The 22,714-nt window shown below is 40.0% G+C and overlaps 2 protein-coding genes across 8 annotated transcripts in view; one reads left to right on the top strand and one right to left on the bottom strand.

Moving 5' to 3' along the window:
* gdpd5b (glycerophosphodiester phosphodiesterase domain containing 5b) overlaps positions 1-11,568 on the bottom strand; it is a 44,102-nt gene extending 32,534 nt beyond the window's left edge. For 2 of the 3 annotated variants that reach the window (XR_006403847.1, XM_044354530.1), the window contains exon 1: positions 11,122-11,568. The gene's annotated coding sequence lies outside the window, so the exon portion shown is untranslated. The remainder of the gene's footprint in view (positions 1-11,121) is intronic. The other variant, XM_044354531.1, reaches the window with a different exon arrangement.
* A 6,791-nt stretch (positions 11,569-18,359) lies between these two features.
* serpinh1b (serpin peptidase inhibitor, clade H (heat shock protein 47), member 1b) lies at positions 18,360-22,345 on the top strand. Of its 5 annotated transcripts, XM_044355112.1 has the most exons (8): positions 18,378-18,453; positions 19,149-19,180; positions 19,886-20,032; positions 20,181-20,373; positions 20,510-20,780; positions 20,873-20,971; positions 21,090-21,322; positions 21,421-22,345. In XM_044355112.1, exons 3-8 carry the CDS (start codon positions 19,914-19,916, stop codon positions 21,721-21,723), a joined length of 1,218 nt encoding a protein of 405 aa, XP_044211047.1. In that variant the 5' UTR covers positions 18,378-18,453; positions 19,149-19,180; positions 19,886-19,913; the 3' UTR covers positions 21,724-22,345. The 5 variants fall into 5 exon arrangements, with proteins under 5 accessions (XP_044211051.1, XP_044211048.1, XP_044211047.1 ...); XM_044355116.1 differs by lacking the exon at positions 19,149-19,180 and having other exon boundaries at positions 18,360-18,453; XM_044355113.1 differs by having other exon boundaries at positions 18,374-18,453; positions 19,149-20,032.
* The last annotated feature ends 369 nt before the right edge of the window (positions 22,346-22,714 follow it).

Here is a 22,714-nt window from a genome sequence, read left to right as displayed (position 1 = left end):
CTACTTTGTTAAGCCTTTAAAACACCATATCAGTTACTGTTGTCTACATGGCCCCCTTTGTGACTGAAACAAGTGAAATGAAGAAGTGATCAAAGGAGAAGCACACTTTCCAATCATTTGCATGTCTGTCACAAGGTGTCTGAACTAAGGTGAAAGAGGAGATATGAGTGATATGTGAGTGCATATGGAAAACCCTTAAACAGCTGTTGTCATCTCCTTTTCTGCTGCTTCATTTCCTCCAATCAAAAGGCACAGAGAGGAAAAACAGTCTGCAGGGGAGGAAATACTTCAGCAGTTTCCCAGCAGAAAACACTGTCTCCTTCTGACCAGGGAACTGAGGGAGAGGCCAAGCAGCAGTGAAGTATGGGACCGAAGGCCAACCCACTACTGAGGAAGAAAGCTTCCTTAAAGGAATAGTTCACAAAGAAAGACCAATGTTCCTTACTTAACCACCACAATGCCATTCAAAATGCCATTGTAATATACCATGTGGACAAAATGACATTAATATCTGTTCAGAGTAATGTAACTTAATTCTAGACAACAGGCTGGCAATTATTACCAACGGTCTGAAGCTAATAATGTTCAGTTATTGAGTTTCTCAGAAAGGTATCAACTTTACGTTTACCTCAACTTTATTCAACTGGTGACTTTTTAAGCCGTAGCGTATGTTGTATTGTTGGACTGTGTTATGGTGCAAGAGTTGAACCAACAACTCAACAGAACTCAACAAGAGGTGATGTTCTAAGCTATAGAAGGTAATGTTTATTGCAGGGCCACTGTCAGGTGTTCCTGATAGTTCACTGATCTCTGTATATTATAACAGCATCGGCAACATACATAATCATAAGTGTTCTGGAGCCAAATGATCACAATGTTGGTCCAGAACTCCCACAGTCCCAACAAAGACTTTTAGGCTACTTGACACAGTGACAGTAGGTTCATCTGAGGTGTCAAAGCTCTAAATTGGAGTGAATCAGAAGATGGTCTACAAAAGCCTAAAAAGTTTGCATTTTAAAATTTTGCAGGCACAAACATAAAATTAGATGTGAACACCTTGGTCACACTCCAGGTCATAATAGACTTAATATCATTAAGAATCTATTTAGCTTTCTGCAAATGGGTCTCCATTTAATCTTTTCCTGATCCCAATGTCATGTTTGAATGATCTGAATTGCTTATTGAGATGTGCAATGGATACTGAGTAATAAAGCACTGAAGACTTGGCTGAACCATGTTGCATCAGAAGATGCTTGTGAGGGAGTTGATTAGTGACACATGGGTGATAAAGCCCATTATAACAAGCAATGAGAGTCATTATATCAGAGCTGTTAAAGCTGGCTCAGCACTGAAAGCTCAGTTGAATGCTATCACTACAGAGAGAACAGAGAGTCTTGGCAAGATTTAAAAGTGAGTCAGGAAAGACCCATCATACAGTAGCTCATGCTACCCACCTCCTTTTCTGTTTAATCTAAACAAACCACTGTTGCTGCTTACTGTAAAGTAAACCCCATCACTTCCTGTGCACTGTAGGACAGACTCAGACACTGCTTTGAACAGTAAATGAACATGGTTTTATAAATTCGTCATTGGTTCAGTCATTATTTTGTTATATCAGTTGGCAGCAGTGTAGATTGTGTATCCATGTAAAGAAAATTAAAGAAAAAATGATTTTAAAGTATCAATTATGTGACTCGGCCAACTTGTGCCCTGTGTTACACCTGTTTTGTTACCACCTCCTATCAAATCATCTCAAAATGCTAAAAAAGGCAGAATTCCAATCGATCCATTCTGAACAACTGCAGATACATAAGAGCAGATTATTAACTGTGTAAAAGAGGTATGCACAGGTAATAAAACACACACACACACACACACACACACACACACACACACACACACACACACACACACACTAATGCAGGCTAAGCTTCAGACTGCTTTCTTTAATTCCTCGGAGGCCAAGTGAGGTTAACTGGAGAACCAAAAATCTGGGAGCATGTTCTAACTGGCCAGGCGTAGACTACATAATGTGTACAAAATATAACTCCTTCAACTGTTCAGGTGAAGCGAGAGGAAAACTACTGTCACTAGCTGCTTCTGTTAGATTAAATTTGTTCTATAAAAGGAGAGCAGTGGATCGAGGAAAACAGGCGACCTAAAACTCTAAAAAAACTGTGACTACAGGGCAAACATTATATACCAGCAGGGAAGTCACAGCACTTGGCTATGCCTGCTTAATTTAATATTGATTAATATTACTTTTGGATATTACTTATGGAGGAGCACTTACTCCCCCATAATGCAGCCTACTTACAATATACAGCATTCAATATTAATATATGTGAGAGTGCCAGCTCAACACATTAATGGTAAATTGTAAAGGCTGCACGTACAGTCAATGCTATCATAAAAAGCAGACTGGGAAATCACAACTAAGTTAAAATACATTTCAAAGGCAATCATGGAGTGAGCACTGTAAAAACTGAGGCAATGAGTTTATTCACACTAAATGACACCTGAGAGCAACCGCTTCATTTGCTTTATTTTACCTGAGTGATGAAAATAATCATGCTATGTCATTTGTAGTCTACCATGTGCCGACAGTTCATTATCTGTCCATGAGCTTTTCTAAGTCAGAAGACATCTAACACTTCCTGATAACAACAACAACAACATAGGGTAGCACATGACCTCTCACTGACCAGCACCAGACGCACAGAACAGCATTTGTTTAACAAAAGTAAGCACTTTGCTCACCGAGTTGTTTCCACCTTCACCTCTTCTCTTTTATAGTGAACAAGCTTTCACAAGTACGACAAGCTGTTGCTCCAAATCTGCAGTCAATGCAATGACCTTCTATGCTGATATATTTCCAAATATGTGCTCACTTCTCAACATTTTTGTGTCGCAATTCCCATCACTGGTCAGATTAAAGACTAAGAACATACTTTTTGTGGTCTTAAAGTATTGCATGTTATAACAATGCACAATTATACACACAAAGCCTATGCGTTACCTAACAAAAAATATGTTTGGCATGTTTCCACATAATCTCAAACGCAACCATTAACATTATCAGTTCAATCAGTTATCAACATACTTTCTGACCAACCCCTAATGTAAATCACTCCCAATGAGCCAGTGTGGTGGGAAGCAAAGAGTTATTGGCCACAGCCTATAGCCCGCAGCTCCTTTTCATCCCGAGTCTGACATCAAGTCCCACCGCAAACCACTCTCATATTGCCCAGTCAGCTGTACCAGTCAGTCAGTGACAGCCATCACACTTGTAGAAGGAAGGTGATTTGTGATCCTGATGAAACACCGGCCTTTCAGACATCAATCAACAGGGTGAGAGGAGGACTGAGAAGGAAAATAAAACTAACTCACCCCCTGCTTTAAAGTTTTCCAGCTGAGCGAAGTATTTTTTGATTTATGTATCCAGGCATATGGTATTAACTGAGCATTTCTTAGCTTTGGGAGACAAATGACTGATCAGTGAGAGAATCAATCACAGCCACTCGTTCCACTTTGTTAGGGTCCCCATGGGTGATAACATGCCTACAAATAGAAAGGGGTTACAATCAAGGGCCTCCACAGAATATTGAAAGATGAAGGGAGAAATGTTGATGAGTTGACTGTATGTAAGCAAAAAAGCAAGATAATAAAGACTGACAATGCAGAATGAAGTGCATTCTGGCTAACAAGCAGTTTGCGCTGATGTTAGCGAATGTTGATGTGAAGGAAATCATTCTCAAGGTCTTTACTCTTCATTTTCAACACTGACAGTAAAGAGAAAAAAAAGAGAAAGATTTCTATACATTTTGGAAAAAAAGTGATGCAGTTTTCACTTGAAATGTACACAGACATCTTTTGTTATCTAGACTAAGCTGAGAATGAAGTCGCATTATCCTATGGAAATGTCTCCGATGTTTGCTTCTGTGTATTTCATGTCAGACTTTTGTGCACAAAAATATAATAAACAGAAATCTGAGTCAGCATGGGATCTTACCGTCTTTTGAAATCGGCTTGGTGTGTCAGGGCCATGAAAATATTCCTTCACATATTCATCAGAATGAACAGAGTTTCATCTCTAAGCATGGATGACCTGAGACGCGATGAATGTTCAAGTAACATGAATCGATGTTCAAGTTTCTCCAGCTCTGGCTAGCTTATGACATTGAGATGAAAAAAAAGAATTCAGTATTCAACACATACTTGTTGAAAGGCGCTGGTGCCAGAACATCCTGGCCTGACAAATGAGGATAGAGGGGTATTGCAAAACGCTTACATAAGGGTTCTTGGTTGTTAGTGTCCTCCGTGAACATGTAATGATTTTATATTTACCATTATTACTGTGTCTGAACCTTCAATAACCCATTATACCAATCATCTTGAGTAATTATTTATCCTATGAAATTAAGATGGCGTGAGAAAAGGAGCAGCTCACAATATCAAAGTCATATAATAAACCTGAGATTTAAGAGGCATGCTCCAGCACTGTGCCACGTCAGGTAGTATAAGCAGTGCTACTAGAAGAATTATTGAGGGCAGATACTTTCAAACTGGCCAGCATCATGACAGAACTGGTGGAGTTAGGAAGACGGGGGGGGGGGTGGTACAAGAACATCTTGACAATCTGACAGCTCATCAGTCTGAAAAAAAATTATGGGTCAGAGATAATCCAAGAAAAAAAATAATAATTTAATCACAGTCCACCAGCATCCACAAATTAGAACACTGACAATAGGGAGAGGAAGTGTCATTACTGTCATGCTTTTCCATTATTACAGCTAAACGAAATGAAATAAATGACTGAGAAGAGAAGGAAATCCACCCACTCAATTCAGTGTGGACAGACCAACAGGGTGTAAGTGGGTCAAGTGATATGTGGAGATATTGTCGTCATTTTTCATCTGGAGATGAAAAAATTCTCTGTAAGAGTGGGCTTCAACTTACCGTTCGAAGCCTCCTTCCTGGGTGGGAGAAAGTTCTGGTTTCCGAGCAGCAGGGTTTTTATATAATAGGGTGTTGGTCTGATACAGTAGTGTAAGCTGGTTTGATGCTGCAGGGACAGTGCTTGTCAAAGCAATGTGGACACACTCAACAGTGAAAGCCTTATTGTCAGCCTTAGGGGGCTTTGTGGTTGGAGGGGTTGGTTTATTAACAGTACCTGCAAATGCAGTGCTTCTTCCCTGAGGCATCAAATGTTGTATATTAAAAACAGGGATCTGTTTTGAAGAGCAACATCCACAGAGTTCATACTAGTCATCAAGGGCAAAGGCAGGAGTATTCACAAAGCCTAACATGCGTGTGTTTTGGAGAATGAGGAAAGCGGACCACCCAGACACATGTTTTGGTGAAAAGGCGGAAAAGAAGACGTGCAAACATCACAAAGAAACTCCACAGTCACCCGCGCTGGCTTTGAACCCGCCACCTTCCTGCTGTGACGTGACAGTGCTAAATACTAAGCCACGATGCCAAGGTTACAGTAGTGATGGTGTGTGGGTTTGAATAATTATTACCTTACAGACTGGATGACACTGAAGCTTGTCTACTTAATATATATTTGCACCGCGCTTTCTTCTTTCAACTTTAGTACAGCCTGTGATTTTGGATGTCTGGAGGGAAAGTGAAGGGAAGCACTTTAGACCTGGGGCCCGGCACCGTCAGAGAAGAGTGCCAGGCCATGAGGAAGAAAGTGTATTTGATGGTAATATTTAGTAAATGCTTTAAAATCAACAATTAACTAATAAAATGCTTAGCAGAGGAACTATACCTGGTTGCACTTGAACCACCAGGCACATAGTAAATATATTCAATATTTTTGCCTGAGCTTTAAAGTATATTACTATAGTTATGGATATAATAAAAAGCTTATCATGTCCTTGAATATCTCTTAACAACTGGATGTCCTTTTCAATCATGTAAAATTACCTGCACATTTATGGCAATAAAGTGCATGTCTTAAAGAGTCATTAAATAGTACAGGTAAGTAAACTATGATTAGCTTATCTGTATTAAGCAAACAAAACAAAAAGTGAAGGGTGCAAAGGTGAAAACCAGAGAAGGGAAAAATATTTTTGTTTCTACAGAGACAGCGCAGGAATGCTAAAGAGACAAAAAAGGGCATAAGGGTTAGAGGGATAAAGGCTGTTTTGGGAGAGCGAGAGATGAGAAGATGGTCAATTTGCCTTCTCAGCGTGTCAGTGTTAAGACCAGCAGCAGGTGTATAACATCTGGATTCTATATTCAAGCCTTATATGAAGAGATTTTCATTCAGACAGCTTTACAGTCTCACTGTCCTCTGGATTTGATGTACCTTCCTGCTGATTATTAAAGCCTCGATAATGAAAAAGACCTAAGCTTTAAGCTTCTGTGTGCAGCACACCTGGTATATCAGCAGCTTCCATTAAACAGCCTGTTCTAGCTATTCAAGCATATGATTGTTAAATCACCAAAACTGTTCATAAAATGGTCCATAAATCTGGTCATGAAAGAGAAAAATGTGGGCAGATATTTTTGGATACTTGTCTGCTGATGACTCTTGATAAAGTCAGTGGTCCATTTTATATGTCTACAAAATGAATGTGTCTAAAAGGGGGTAAAGGTAACAGATATATACAGTCTATTACAACCACTTGTCACAGCTCTCTAGTCTGCTTTTAACACTTTTCAACAAAAAAGGCAGAAATTAATTTGAGGCATCGAGAAATCTAAAGCGATGTCAGAAAGAGATATGTGTGGACCTCCTCTGGCCTGGCTGCCTGTTGCAGTTGAGAGAAAGTAACTCTGGGGTTGGTTGTCGTGTATTGTAGTGCTGATACTGAGGCCTGGAAAGCAAACAGCTGACAAAGACATCCGTGGCATGCAGAGACACGGTGGGAACTATTGTTGCACTATAACGGCAAACGGACCACTCCGTTGCCTTCGTTCGCTCCGGCCTCCTCGGTTCTGACTGTTTTTTCATGGCCAAGAGGAAGAAGAAAAAAACGGGTGGATTTGTATGTTTTATCAAGGTGCCATCTGTACGTCTGCATGAGGGCTCTTCACCGCCATCTGTGTGTTGACATCACACCGAGTTCTGTCCTCTACTGCTGTCTGAGCCCGGGAGGCAGGGACAGACGAGCAGGTGCAACCATGGTGAACTTGGCTTTGTGGGAGAGAAACCCAGCTTCCTGCTTCTATGAACATTTGGTTTCTTTAATTCTATTACAGAGCTGATTACACAAAAAAATTAAACAAGAGAACACAAAAGTGACAAAATTATTATCCCAGAAGCGATGAACGGGAAATAGAGGCCAATACCTGACAACTCAGATTATGAAATAACCAGAATAATTAGCCTTTTTTTCTCCAGCAGAGAGGATTAGACAATAAATATTTCTCACCTAAATTCAGAAACACCTGGATGGATATGAAAACCCATGGAAAAGATCATTCTCGTTTCACAGAATTTACATTTTTTCAGGTGCAGAAGACAATCTGCGGTGGCCAGTCTCAAATGGTGGGAATGTTACCAGGAATGAAAGAAAAACAAGCGGACCTGTTATCCAGTCAAGGAGGTATTGTTACTATTTTCAAAGGGGGAACCTCAGCTTTGACAAAATAACCGTGCACCTCCCAGTTTGTATGAGTGTAGGGCTTTGAAGAGAGCTCAAGTTGCAAACTAGCAAAGAACCAAACTAAAAACCAAAGCCTGTAATGTTCCTCTGACAGTCAAATTAATAGCAATTACCTTTAGAAAGTTTACCTGCTCAAATAAGATGAAGCAGAGAAGCTTTCTACCTTTCTACAATATGTCAGTAACTAACGTCCGTCACACAGTGGCCTCGCACAGATTTCATGTACCGCTCAATGCACAATTGTCCAAAGTGACAGGATGCGTTGCAAATATCTGGCCTGTGTGACACAGAGGGGACTCTCGCTTAAAACAGCAGTCGCATTGCTCAGAAACAGCAGGGCTTCGACATTCTCACAGCGGGGTATAGCCTAAATGACACAATGCCAAATGAATATTCTGACTATACACACTTTTCACAATTTATTGCTTGTAAAACTGTTTTCCTTACACACCCAAAATGAGTAGAAAATAAAAATATGACATATGATGTAACCTCTGAACCCATCATCACAGTATGTTCTTTGATAGATTGAAAGCTGCAGACAGAGAGACACTGACTGAGTGTGTGTTATCATGTGTGGATAAAGAGCTGTCTTGTCACTTGGTCTGGTGGAAGAATGAGTGATTTTCACCATGTTGGCAACTTAAATTGTTGATTGCATTTGATGTGTGTCAAGTAGGCTTTTTTTCTTAGGCGTGCTGAAGCACAGCTCCATTATGTGACAGATGTCAAAGTCGATCACTGTGTGTTTAAACTTCTGTTTTTCACCTTTCCATGACACCTATGAAAGCCATACACCTAACCGACTCTGAAGCAATCACAGGATCAGACCAGCTCACACTGTACTGTGTCTCTTTCTCCTCTGTACCGATTTGACTGTAACTGCTGCGTATATGCACCATTACAGCTCTATTAACCCTGGTGAAAAATGTTGAGAAATGTATTACACAATTGGCTGCAGTACAGTAGCAGTGTGACGTAAAGTACTGTTGAAATTACAGTCATCTACTGAGTCCGGGCTGTTATGTACACAGCTTTGTACCCGTGATTTTCTTTCTCATTTTCTCAAGTCTTTAAATCCAATTTAGTCGGCCATTGCTTTTGGATTTGATGTTTGTTATTGCTTCAGTGAGTGGAACCACATGAATTTGTTCTATGTGGGTGCTGCACATTAATAGCAAACACATGCCAGATCTTTGTGGCAGTTCATTATTTTTACAGATGGGAGGCATCAAATCGATCGAAATTTTATCGAAATCACAATGCAATTTTCAAATGAAGTATTGTTGTGCTGCGGACTGATGTCCTGGTATAGATCCCCGCTAAAATCACACCATAATCATTTTAATGTTTTTCAAAGACAATGAGAATAATGATGTAAAAACGATCATTCCCTCTAATATCACAAAACATATCGCAATTGCAATCTCAGTCAAAATAATCGCAATTAGATTTTTTTTTTTTTCAAAAAACATTCAGCCCTCGCATAGAAGATATATGCATGTTTTAACCTCATTGTTTCAGGGCAGCCAATAACAATAATGGGCCATTTTTTTTTGTCAGACTCGCACTCCCTCTGCACGGCTTCAACAAATCTTACAGATTAGTTTTTTTTCCCCCGGTATATCAAGCTGGCAAATATCCTGCTCGATATTGCATCGAGTGTATTATTATAAGTGTTCATCTGCTGGTCTCTTCTCTTAGGAGCAGCCTTTTAAGGACACAGCACATAATCATAAGTACATAGAGGCAATTATATAAGCAGGGTGCAGCGGAGAGCCTGGGACACAGGATCAATACTGGTCTCAAATGGACAACAGGGTCAGCTACTATCCACATTTTTAAACAGCAGCACAACTACATACCGATAAGCATTAAGATGGTCAACTGCAGCCAAATAGATAAAGAGGAAAGGGTTTGAAAGCTCTAAAATAGAACAAACATTCAGGAGAGAAATATACAACAGTGAGTGCAAACAAGTAGGTATCTGCTGTGCACACTGCTTCCCTCCCTGTTCTGATCTATTATATCTCACTCTATTCTACATCTGTGCTTCTAAAATAACATTTCTGAATTACAGGTGATCTTTAAAGTGCTTTTCAAACAAACCCAAGCCTTTTCAGCACAGCTGTACAGTTTTTGAATGCAACACCTTATCCATTTCCCACTTTAATCCAAGCAAATTTGAAGAATTGTACATGTTATGTGATTATTTATCCAGCTAACCTCAAAATGTAAACCGTTGTATCAATTTCTCAAAGTTCCTCAGCTGAAACTGGAGTGTTCTGAATGTCCAGAGTAATATTTATTTTCTCACGTGCCACACAATATGACTTTCAGTGCCGTGACCTGAAAATATTTTCATAGTGCTGGTTGCCCTCGGGACAGGAGCCCCACTTAATCATATACTCTACTGTACAAGCCAAAAAGATGTTCAGGAAGACAGTGTTCAGCACACTTTGCTTCAAAGCCCTTCAATCCATTAATAGACGTAGTAAAAGAGCAATAAAAAAGAAAGAGCCTTGCGTAGTCACTTTTACTGTCTTGTGTCATCCTGAGTCATCCATCTACAGAAACCGTGACTAAACAGGTTCTAGAAATCTATTTACATTCTTCGGGGATGTAAACAAACGTCCTCTGTCAACTTAAACTGATCAAACACAAGTGTTACCTGTTTTCACTGGAGGTGTAGTAGTGACAGATGGGGAAGTGTTAAAACAGACAAGAAGGAGGCGATGTACCAAATGGTTCCTCTCCAATGATCAAAGTTTTACGATGATACAGTGCTACATAAGAGTACATGTAATAAGTAATAATAATCCTTTGATCTTTCTTGGAATGCTAACATACCAGGATCCGGATAAACAATTCCCACCCTCAAGTGAGTAGCAAGAGTGCTACACATGAGCAAGCACAGAATGCATACAATATATACATATACATACATACAAGCTCAGCCTCAGTAGCTTCATATGCATTCATTATTTTGTGATAGACATAAACTGGAGATGGGCAGGTGTTTCAATCAATCCACTTTCTCTCCAAAAGGGGGAAAACCCTTGCTGCCATGGGATACATCATGGGCGTGTCCCATGTTTTAGGGTGCACACTAGGGCGAGAACTGAGCTTATGAGTCATGTGATGGACAAAATTACAAATGAGCTGAATCCTCCCACAGCTGATGACAAATAAGGGTGATGAAAAATGCTCCAACTTGTGTAAATGAAACATGTAAACGCCCGTTTGAGGAAACTAACACCCTTATAGCACGTGTGAGGGATGCTAGTATTTTGCAGGAATGTTAGCTCGGTGTTACCATGGATATTAAAACTCCAAATAGCATGAACCACAAACACTTTTCACACATTGTAACTTTAGTATGTAATTGTAAAAAGGGTCTGAAATTTTGAAAAAAAAAAGGTCCACACATGCTATTGAACTCAGGTACAGGTAAATGTGATATATATAACAGTTCAAATAAACCAGAAACACTCACCTGTCTGAGGGCTGCTACCACTTTTCTTTGATTTCAGAGTTAGCTTTCCGACGTCAAGTTGAGGCTTTTCTTTCTTTTTCTCACCCCCGACCCTCCCCACTCCCGGGGACAGCCCGTGTCAAAGGTAACGTACGAGAGGTGGGTGGCCGGTAAATGCTGACAGAGCCGAAGTTTTACACCGAAAACAAAAGAGAAACGAGCCGGGTGAGTGCGGACGGTGTCAGTGGTGTCGGTGTAGCGAAAAGAAGAACCGTATCATATTTTCACTCACTTCGTCCTCTAGGTTGTTGTTGTTTTTTGTTTTTTTTTCCTCCGCTCTATAGGTAAAGCGTGTCTCCTTGTTACACCGGCAAAATAATTCAATGGACTGGATAGTGGGAGGAGTGTGGGTCTTTTTTATCTCCAGCCCTCCTGTACAGCGAGAGAGCGTCACCAAGCTGACTTTACTCCTGGTCTGCGCGTTTAAGTCACCTCGAAAATGCCGCTGTTGCGCGTTGAAACGTCGTTTTCATCTACTTTAATGACCACGTCTAAAAAGAAATACATCGGAAGATATTTATGAGGTTTGGGAAACTCCTTGTCAGGATACCTTGCCACTACTCGCATGAGAGTAGTGGCATGAGATCAAGTGAGAGATAAAGAAGTCAAATGATATGCTACCCTTTGAGGGTTCATTCCACGCGACAGCACGTTCCTAAGCAGAAAATCCGATGTAACCTGAACGCAACAACGTGCAAATAGCATACTGTATAGATCCAGGAGGCATTTTATCAATCTGTTTATTTAGAAAATACAACTAATACACTTTCTTGATATTGAGAGATGATGAACAAGGACTAGTTTTGTTTTTTAACACGTAGCAGAGATTAAAGGTCATGAACAGCCATGTCTAACATACTTGGATGGTGTGTGTGGGTATTTCATAAACACCATCAGATCAACATTATTTCAATAAAGCCAATCTTGGGGGTTTTTTTGCCCCTTCTTTTTTAAGCGTTTCATTCTTCTGAAATGAAAATTCTCTTTCATCAGATTTCTCACTTAGACTGCAAATTACTGGATATGTTTTAATACTTTTATTGGGTGTTTTATTGGGTCCATTTAAACAAGAGACAAGGTCCTGTTTCCAGCATTAATAGAGATCATTGCATCTGATTACATGAATCACTCTTCAGATAAGTCTCAATGATCCTCAGACCACCAAATTTGTTACTGGCCGTCCACACCCAGTGTACTAAAGGTTTAGACATTGTCATCATTTATCATATCCACAGATATGAGATGACTCATGAAACAAAGCTTATTTATTGATTTTTGTCACAAGAACACCATCTGTAGTCATTATCAGAGACAGTGTGCCATGTCAGCAGGGCCTGGTGATAAGCCAATTGACACACATTGTGACACATTTAGTAGGCACCCCTATTTGGCCTCTAAGTTGGTTGCATTGAGTGCAAGTGGATTGTTGACATTGTACTGACTGCACAGATCAAATTGAATCCCTCATTGAGTGCTGACTGTTAGTCACAACAGTGCTGTGCTGTCCAAAAGTGGCTGCTGGCAACATTTCTTTAAATTCATGTTTAATTACAATGATGCTAGCTTGATTAGATGGACTAATTTTTCTGGGCACTATGACATTAGAACTCATTATTCAAAAGGTGGAAAACCCATAAATGAATGTTTTTTTCACTGAACTGCACACATGAAATGTATTTCATACATACAGCTTAGAGTGATATGTTTAGTGTTCTGTTTATTTCATTCTTGTTATCCTCATGTTATCATGTTAGTAGGGATCATGAAGGATTTCCTGTCATGTTTTTTATGCACCAACACAGACAAATTACACAGTTAAACTTATTCAGACTCAGATGATCATCCTAGACAATGACAGGTGGGCAGCAGAGCAGGTCTCTGGTGTGTGAAATGACTCACCAGCAAATATAGATACGGTGTTTGAAGCTCTCAACCATTTCAGATCAGTTGCATTTAAGTGGTTAACCTGAACTATGAACATTCCTATGTCAAGTGGAGGAGGAGTTGTGGTTAAACGGTTCAGATTCATCACCAAGGAAACAGTCAGTACAGTGATGTTGCCAATACATTTGAATCATTCTGATGGAAATGAAGAGAGTGTCTGTTTGTGTGTGTATGTGTGTCTCAAGATGCCTTCCATCAGATCAGACAGCATTTTAATTATTTGACATTGCTATTATTCAATAATTCTTGCCATTTACCATTTCTTGAGATTATATCACCACCCTTACATGCACTCATACACAGACACACACACTGTGTCATTGTCTCTCCATGTGCATCTTCAGGTGGGGAAGCAAGGGAAATGTTACTCTCAGGATGATTTCCTGTGGCATATCCCTGTTTGATGTGGCTGACCCGGGCTTCCCTGCTCTTCTCTCCACAGGTTGGCATTAGTCAGCAGCTCCAGCTGCTGAGCTTTGTTTTGAACTCCACCCATTTTAAAATGCCAACCAGCATCCACAGGCAGGAAGGGTAGGACGGCTGGTAGGGGTCTCCTCTGCAGGTGGTGTTATGTAATACAGCAGGGTCGGGCAAAGAGTTTGTGACTGATACCATCTGAAAGGGTATAGAACATGACTGAAGCAGGATGAAGGGGAACAAAGCAGAAATATTGAGAAAACCAATGCAGACAGACAGACAGACTGTATTGTTTAAATGCCAATACAACGGCTTGTTCTGTATTTGAAGGTCTGCTGGAATTTCACAGCAGGGTTTGATCTGGACAAAGTCTTCACATCAACTCTGGAGAGGAACTGAAATAGCATTACTGTAATATTATACTTTATAGATCCGTGGGTATGAAAATTCTTACTTTGATCTGAAACATTATATCCAATACATTAGACAGCTATTCCACAGCTAGTATCCAAAGAGAAATGCTGTACAATGCTGATGTCAGGAGCCAGCACTGATTTTTACTTTAATTTTGTCACATTAAAAAAATGAAACAAAAAAAAGAGTCTTAACTGATGGGAAGCCACTGTGACAAGAGACACTCTTATTGACAATCAACAGAGCAGCCCAGCTTGTTTCTTTGAAAGTCCTGAGGCTTGTGCATAGCTTTTTGATTGTTTGCATACTATTAGTCACAAACGGTCTGTTGTGAGTTCAACTTTGAGAATGCAATGAAAAAAAACTCTGGCATAAGGTATGTCGTTTATTTGGTTGCTTTGCACTCCATCTAGTGGTAGATAGTCCACAATACAATGCAACAGCAGGTAGAATACAGTACATTCTGTAGGTAGAATATACATTATAATGGGTTTGTATTGCAATGGCCATCAGAAACTGATGTCGCTTCACATGATGGTACAGAGGAAAGGATATTTTGCCGCTGCGTCTTCATATATTGTAGACTATCAGAGTTTGTATCCAAGATCATAGGCTTCCCCCAAAAAATGCATTCGTTGGTTGATGTCTTTGGTTTACATGCAAAATTTGTCTTATTGCATTTTTTCCCCTATGTTTGATGTGAAAAATGAAAACTTGCAAATAGCCTGTCTGCATTTTCAGAGTGCCTGATAAAGAAGTTAAATTGAACACCGTCCATGGAGTAAAAGAAAGAATGCAAACTTGAATGCGATCTTAATTAATATGTTAATTACTATGAAGAAAACTTTGGTTCCCTTGGAGGAAGCTCTCAAACCTTTCCCACCAAGGGGCATGTTCAGTCAGTATTATGTAAAACAATTAAAAAGATTCACTGGACTGGCGCTGCTCTGTCCTCACACTGTAACAACATTTCACAAGCTGGAACCAAAATACATTTTTGTTATTCTGTAAAAGTGATAAAAAGACAAAGTGTCTTTAATATCATACATCTACAATTTATTGGCCAGTATGGACTACCTTATGTGATGGAATTTCATTCAGTTGCCCATAACATTAATTTATTACATATTTCATTCAATTAAATCAGACAACTGGGTTCCAAATGTTGTATAATCTGTTGTTTATTAGTAGATATGTGACAGGATACAGACGATGAACTCTTTTCTCTTAAAATTGCTAAAAATGGAGTGAGCAAAACTTTCTTTCAGGGGAAAGTAAATTAATGTTTCAAGGCTAGTATTGTTGCATAAAACTAATGGATCAGGACTATTCTAAAGATAACATCAATGACTTAATAATTTCCCCTTGATAACACTTTAGTCAGTATATTTCATGAAAAAAGCATATGTTCTTACCTCTCCAGTGGATATAAAATTCATTAAAGATATATAACTGTAAAACATTGCATCATAATAGGTGTCAGATCTATTTGCACCTCATTATAGCCAATGTAAGTCCAGTTTAGATGAACATACAAAGATTACAAACAATAGGTGATCAAGTTGTTCTCTGCACATAGACACAAAACTTCAGAAAGTTACATCATATAGCAGAGTTGAAACATTTCTCAGGTCTTGCGTCATGGACTTGTTGGCAGCTGTGCAGCTGTGCTCTACTTCTTGCAGTGGAGTCTTTGAGGCCAACGTTTTCTCACAGTGTGGAGTCGTGGCTGCAGAAGTTTGTTTAATGCAGATAAATACTGTGTATATCACTGACCTCAAAACAACAGTAAACAGCAATTCAGCCCATCTGGACAGTATATTGGAGAGGAAAACTCATCAGCAAGAGTTAAACAGGAAAAGAGGTGTTTGTAACCCCCCTCCCCCTCTGATGGTGCTCTCATCTGAAGCACTAACACAGATGGTAAGAAAGGAGAGTGCCCTAGCTCCTCTGTTTGTTCAGCCCCCATAGGTTCTGTCTTCTTCTTCAGTAGAAACTTTCACTTCCAAACAACTGCATATGTAACTGTTGGAAATGTATTTGGATGCTTACCATAGTCCCTTGTGACACAATACTTGTGAAGTCAATACTTCAAAAACACTGATGATCCTGTAAAATTGTTGGTTGTCTGTGACACACATGATTTATAATTTAAATCCAAGTGTATGAACTGGAAAGAACAAAATTTTACTGAAGGAAACCATATTGATAGATCCTGATTTAGAAACTCCAAGAGAGATGGTAAAAATAACCAAGACTGGTGCTGAGGTTAGTGCAATGACGTCCAGATGTTAAATGGGCTCCTGTCCTCAAATAGAATGCCATTACTGCACCCTCTGAGGTTTGTTATTCCTGCACTTATATCAGATCAAAAAATGTGACGGACTCGTGCTTGATTCATGACTTTATTCACTGTCTTACTTTGAAGTAATCTTTTGACAAACTTTTCATTTTCAGTTATTGAAATATTTCAGATTTTTACTTATATAATTTGGTGTTGTGGCTAAAGCTCTCACATCTGTCCCTATCATATCTACAGTATTTAAGCTGTTTGCGTGCGATGGTGGCTCAGGAAAGTGCTGGAAACTTCTTTATGCTCACACAGACACGTCTACACACGATATATATTTGACAGCAACATAAAGGAGGTACTGTGATAGGAACACCAGAGACGTAGCACAGAGGGTGTGTCCTGTTTGACCCCAATACTTCCTTAAAGAAACAAAGAAAAATATGTGCTTCTGTTTTTAGCAAAAACAGCATTGTGCACTATTCTTGCATGCAATTGATTCATTTTCTGTAAAGCACACATGATAATGCAGTATCACAATTATAAATTTGCCTTGAGATTATGAGATTATCACCAATTAACTGTAAGCTCCATTTTCTTCCTCCTTGAGCCTCCTTTTCTTCCCACTTTCACGTCTGTAGAAAATGAAAGGATTGCTATTTCAATGGAGATTATGTGTATTAGGAGATTTGACCCAGAGTTTGCCCTCACTCTGCATATGCTGAGGAATTTCAGGGTAAACTGAAGCTCCTGGGCCTATTTCACACAAACAAAAACCCCTGAAGGGAGGGAAGTGGTTGCAAGCCTGCATCTGTTGGAATTTCAACATTGCAAGGTGGGGTCACTGTCCCCAAAAATCAGTCATATGATATCTGAACTGAGATCAGCATCCTGTTCTTCTGGTTTAATGTAAACTTAACAAAATGTACATCATAGTGATCATAACATAGCTATATGGAGTTTGGATTTGGGGATTTTTCCCCTCAAACCTTTGTAGAATCTTCTAGATGCCTCCCCCGATAAATCTCTGAAGGGAAGTCACTCATCAGTTGGCATGTCAGGACAATGTGCAAAGGGCTGCAAACAAGGAGGAGTTGTGGGATTGTTGTTGTGGATTGATGGAATTCCTTTGCTAATAAAAATCATTTGGAATACTCAGACACAATGATCCATAATTTTAATTCTGCTCAAACACAAAAGATAAACTGTACGACTTAAGCCAAAGATTTATAGCGATGAAGATATCAAGTTTTGTACATCCTGCAGGATCATTATGACTAACTGTTCATTATGCAATCATTGACATCAATCAGATTCATTAACGAAACAAGTCAGGTAACAAGTCAACAAAAACTTAATTTGTTTAAAATGTTCTTGTGAAAAATAGGAAATGAGGTCCTGGTCAGAACAAAGCTTGAATCACATTAGTTTTTACGACAATTGTCCCCCATCACCCCCATCCTTCAGCCATCCTGTAATCTGCAGCTGAGTTGGACAGACGTGGCACTGTGGGGGTGGGGGTGGGGGAAGGGCTGGAGACTTCTAAACTTCTGTGAAGCATTGTGAAGCACAGCTACTAATGTATGGAGTTTTTACAGTTTTGGCAGTCCCATATAAAATGAGACATCAGTGAAATAAAGGTTAATGAGTGAATACAATTATTGCTTTTCTTGTTTCTATTCCAAACAATGTACCTATTCTCTAGTGTGTTGGCTGCTGAGATTGCAGGATGGTGACCCAGAAAGGTTCAGATTTAACAACTGCAAAAACAGATTAGTTATGCCAGATATTTTCATGCATGAGAATCATTTAATTCTTAGTAAAACACAATCCAATTTTCATCTTTTACATGATGAAACCAGTGTTAAAGATTAAGTCAGCAAGTAGCATTAGGACCTGGGAAGTATCCCTGCTCATCAGCAGCCACAGCTGATCCAGAATCAGATTTTTCACTGAGTTTCTGTCTGGATCAGCTGGTTGGAAAGTTTCAAAGCTGAGTGCAGACCAGCGCTGAGGAGTTAACTTGATCCGACCCCTTTCATTCCAGCCTTTGTCGTTCAAGGGGGATGTCCCAGCTTCCAGCTTCCTGAGGAAACACAGACACCCTCATTTGAATATAACCATTCCCACTTCTAGAAAATTCTCTCCCAGCATATATAGAGCAGGAGAGGGTTTTGCAGTTACACTTTCCACAGGACACAACTCAGAAGAGTACGAATCTGTGCCAGGTAAGGATTAAACTATAACTGACTTTGTTTTCAGGAAGGAATGCAGAGAGAGGGTGCATGGGCTTCTTTGTGTTGTGGTTTAAAGTTACAGCACAGCTTTTTTTCCCCATTTTAACAAGTTTGAAATCTCTGCTATCTCTCTGACTGAGAATATTTTAGTTTGTCTGGTAGGTAGGAAAATGAACTTAAATTTGTTGGCAGGGCTTTTTTCATGCAACTTATCCAAGCGTGATGATAATAAAGCTTTTTGGCTTTTGCATGCTACTCTTTTGCCATCTATTTAAATGCATTCACTGTAAACAGTTTCATTGAAGGAAACTACTGCTTTGTGCACCCAATCTGCCTTTTTTAAAGTGAACTTTAACCTATTACTTCTGAGGTGCTGAGAGGTTCAAATCTGTCTTCTGGAAATGAATACCGCTCAACCGTGGCACATCTGATTGGATGAAAGTTTTTTTCTGGGTCACACACAGCCAATGAAAAACGTTTACGTGTCTGACTGTAGATGAGTGATGAGTAAAAAGTATAGAAACGTAATATGAAATGTTTGAAGGTTGAAAAGTGGGAAGTAAAGATAGGATAGAGAATTTAGAAATCAGACTTTGTAGAAAGAATTTGTCTCCGTCAGAGCCTGAATAATGTTGTGCTGTCTGCTCTGTGTAGTTTATTACATAGCTACACCTCTTGTCTTTCAGAATGAAAATCGCAGACATGAAAACATCTCAAGGTATCCGAGTATGATGCAAAGTGATTTCTGCATTGTCACAAATATATGAATACAAAGATGCAGACATCATATCCTGAATCACATTCAGAAAGGAGAAAAGACACCAGAGACGTGTTAAGAGATGGAGCTGGTTAGTTACAGCCTTAGGCTAACATTACAGTAGGCCCTTGTTTGAACAAGTGATGGTATGAATTAGATATAGCCTGCAGGCACACACCCATGTCTTGAAAAGCATCAAAGACCTCATGTCTACGCAGTCAAACTGTGATAACTTGATTTCTTATCCTTATTGCTGAGTTCAGTTTGCATAAATTACAAGAGAGAATAGGGAGGCATCATATTTCAGCTATGTGTCAGCACAGAGCTTCACTCTGAGTGGATAGCAGCTGAGCCTCAGTAGCTGCTGATGTGGCAAGGAAACATGTCTGCCTATAACTGGAGACGTTCTGTGTGGGCTGAGCCAACTCCCTACTACACTTAAAACCTCACATCCCAATCACAGTCCGTGTCCTGGCATTTTCACATTTTCCCTCTGGAAAACATCAATTGATAGTTTTGATGATCTATTTATTCCCCAAACTCACTCTGATGAGATACCACACTCAATACATACAATACACACATGTTTTTAAAAGTGTACTAAGCCAAATAATATTAAGGATGAGTATGTAAACTCTATCTGTTACTTTTGTTTCTTTTTTACAGGCTGTAACTGCTTTTGGAGACAGACAGGATGTGGGTGACTAAAGTTGCAGCTCTTTGTCTGCTGGCCCTCGTGGCCTCTGCAGAGGACAAGAAGCTGAGTAGCCATGCCACCACGCTGGCTGACAACAGCGCCAACCTGGCTTTCAGGTCTGTTCATCTGATAATAATTGTGTATATTATGACACGTGTAACATAAAGCTGCTTGATTATAGTCTCAATGATTCCTATGGATGTGCTTAAGCACTTTTCTAGTGACATGAAAACACATGTAAATAATCATTCTTTGGATTTTCAGCCTCTACCACAACATGGCAAAGGAGAAAGACACAGAGAACATCCTCATCTCTCCTGTGGTGGTGGCCTCCTCCCTGGGAATGGTGGCTCTTGGTGGCAAGGCATCCACTGCCTCCCAGGTCAAAACCGTCCTGAGTGCTGACAAACTAAAGGATGAGCATCTGCATGCAGGCCTCTCTGAGCTTCTCTCTGAGGTAAGTACAATAATATTAAATATGTGAGACTAGATAAGACTGATCTAATCTGTCATCTTAAACAAAACCAGTTTGGCATCAGTCTGGACCTTCTGTACCTCTCTTGTCACACAGTTTATATGCTGCTCATTCACAGGTGAGCGATGCCAAAAAACGCAACACTACCTGGATGATCAACAACCGCCTCTATGGCCCCAGCTCCGTCTCCTTTGCTGATGACTTTGTGAAGACCAGCAAGAAGCACTACAACTATGACCACTCCAAAATAAACTTCAGGGACAAGAGGAGTGCGGTAAACTCCATCAACGAGTGGGCAGCCAAGTCAACAGGTGGAAAGCTGCCTGAGATCACCAAGGATGTACAGAACGCAGATGGAGCCATGATTGTCAACGCCATGTTCTTCAAGCGTAAGAATGAATAGTATCTTTTATTCAAAGGCTGATTGGAGATGTCGGTGGAGTGTGCAAATGTGTAACTGAGTTTGTGTTTTGTCCTACAGCTCACTGGGATGAGAAGTTCCATGAAAAAATGGTGGACAATCGTGGTTTCCTTGTTAGTCGCTCATTCACTGTTGGAGTTCCCATGATGCATCGCACAGGTGCGTTTCACCAAGGACTTTAATGTTTTTTTTGTTTTTTTTTTCTTATTTTCTTCTTGGAAACTGATTAGAATTTAAACAAGGTAAGATATCTGATTGGTCTGACTGCTCTTCACAGGTCTGTATGACTTCTATGAGGACACAGAGAACCGTATCTTTGTGCTGAATATGCCCCTGGGCCAGAAGCAGGCCTCCATGATACTCATCATGCCCTACCACCTGGAGCCCCTGGAACGCCTGGAGAAACTCCTGACCAGGAAGCAGGTGGACACTTGGCTCAGCAAGATGGAGAACAAAGCCGTGGCTATCTCCCTCCCCAAAATCTCTGTGGAAGTCAGCCACAACCTGCAGGTAAATGATCACAATTTGATCTACAGAGGAAGGAAATGACAATATGAAGCTCAAATCATGCAGTGTTGAACACACTCTGTGTTTTTCTATCTCTTCAGAAACACCTGGCTGAGCTGGGCCTGACTGAAGCTGTGGACAAAGCCAAGGCTGACCTGTCCAACATCTCCGGAAAGAAGGACCTCTACCTGTCTAACGTCTTCCATGCGTCAGCCCTGGAACTGAACATTGAAGGAAACCCATATGACACCAGCATCTTCGGCTCTGAGAAATTGAGGAACCCCAAACTCTTCTATGTAGATCACCCCTTCATCTTCCTGGTGAAGGACAATAAGACCAACTCTATCATGTACATCGGCAGAGTCGTTAGACCCAAAGGAGATAAGATGCGTGATGAGCTATAATTTTAATGTTATGAGCTCTGGTGGTTAGCTTTGTTATTTGTGAAATTATGGCAGGAAACTGTGTGTGTGAGTTCCTTTTTTTTTTTTTTTAGGTATGATTGTTACCTCAAGAGCACATTCCAATAGACAACCTGTGTACTGAATATCTGAGCTAACTGTTTTTAGACACACTAAATCTTAGATTGAATAACCCCCCTGGATTTAATAACACGAACATGCGGCTCACTTGAGATTTCCATAAACAAAACATGCTTATATTAAGTATGATCTCATTTTCTTACATCCTGTTTTTGCCTGTATCGGTCAGCCTTTGGTCCATGTGTGCTTTTTTGCAATATCTTTAATGTTTAAAGAAAAAAAAAAGATCCTTGCACAAGCTTGTTTGACAGTTCTGTCTCATTCCTTCCCTCCATGTGCTCAGTTTTTTTATACCTTGCCCGTCTGCACTGAATTGTTCCTCTGCAGTGAGCTGAGCTTGCAGTGGAAAGGGGGGCAAACATCTGGTATCATACTGTGTCATTTTGTTGCTCTAGGTATTTTCCACAAAGAGGCTGTTGGAATTGTGTGATTATGAAATAAGGTGTTCATTTTTCCAATAAAAATAAAGAAAAAGATCATTGTGTGACTGTGCTATTCCTGCAAAGTGTGTTTGAATACCATCCAAACGCAGTTGATACAGTCCTCTGGAGCAATGAGCAGAGGAATGTGAGACTGCAGGAGTTAACATCTAAAAAGAAAAGGATAACAATCTTTCCAGCCGGCTGGAGGTCAAACAGTCCTCCCAGGTCTGGAATGTATGTGGGGATTTGACAATGACGGCTCTATCCTTATCTCACTGATCTGCCATAGACAAAAGACTAAATAATGCCATAGACTAAATAATAGTCAGTGGGATCTTTGTTGGGATGTCCCGAGCAGAGATAAGGCAGACTTTGTGCCAGTGCAGAAAGTGGAGTGCAGGGTCCTCATGGTGAGTGGGTAACTCACCATT

The sequence above is a fragment of the Thunnus albacares genome, chromosome 6, assembly GCF_914725855.1.
Source record: "Thunnus albacares chromosome 6, fThuAlb1.1, whole genome shotgun sequence".
NCBI lineage: Eukaryota > Metazoa > Chordata > Actinopteri > Scombriformes > Scombridae > Thunnus > Thunnus albacares.
This window is presented reverse-complemented; position numbering and strand designations above follow the sequence as displayed.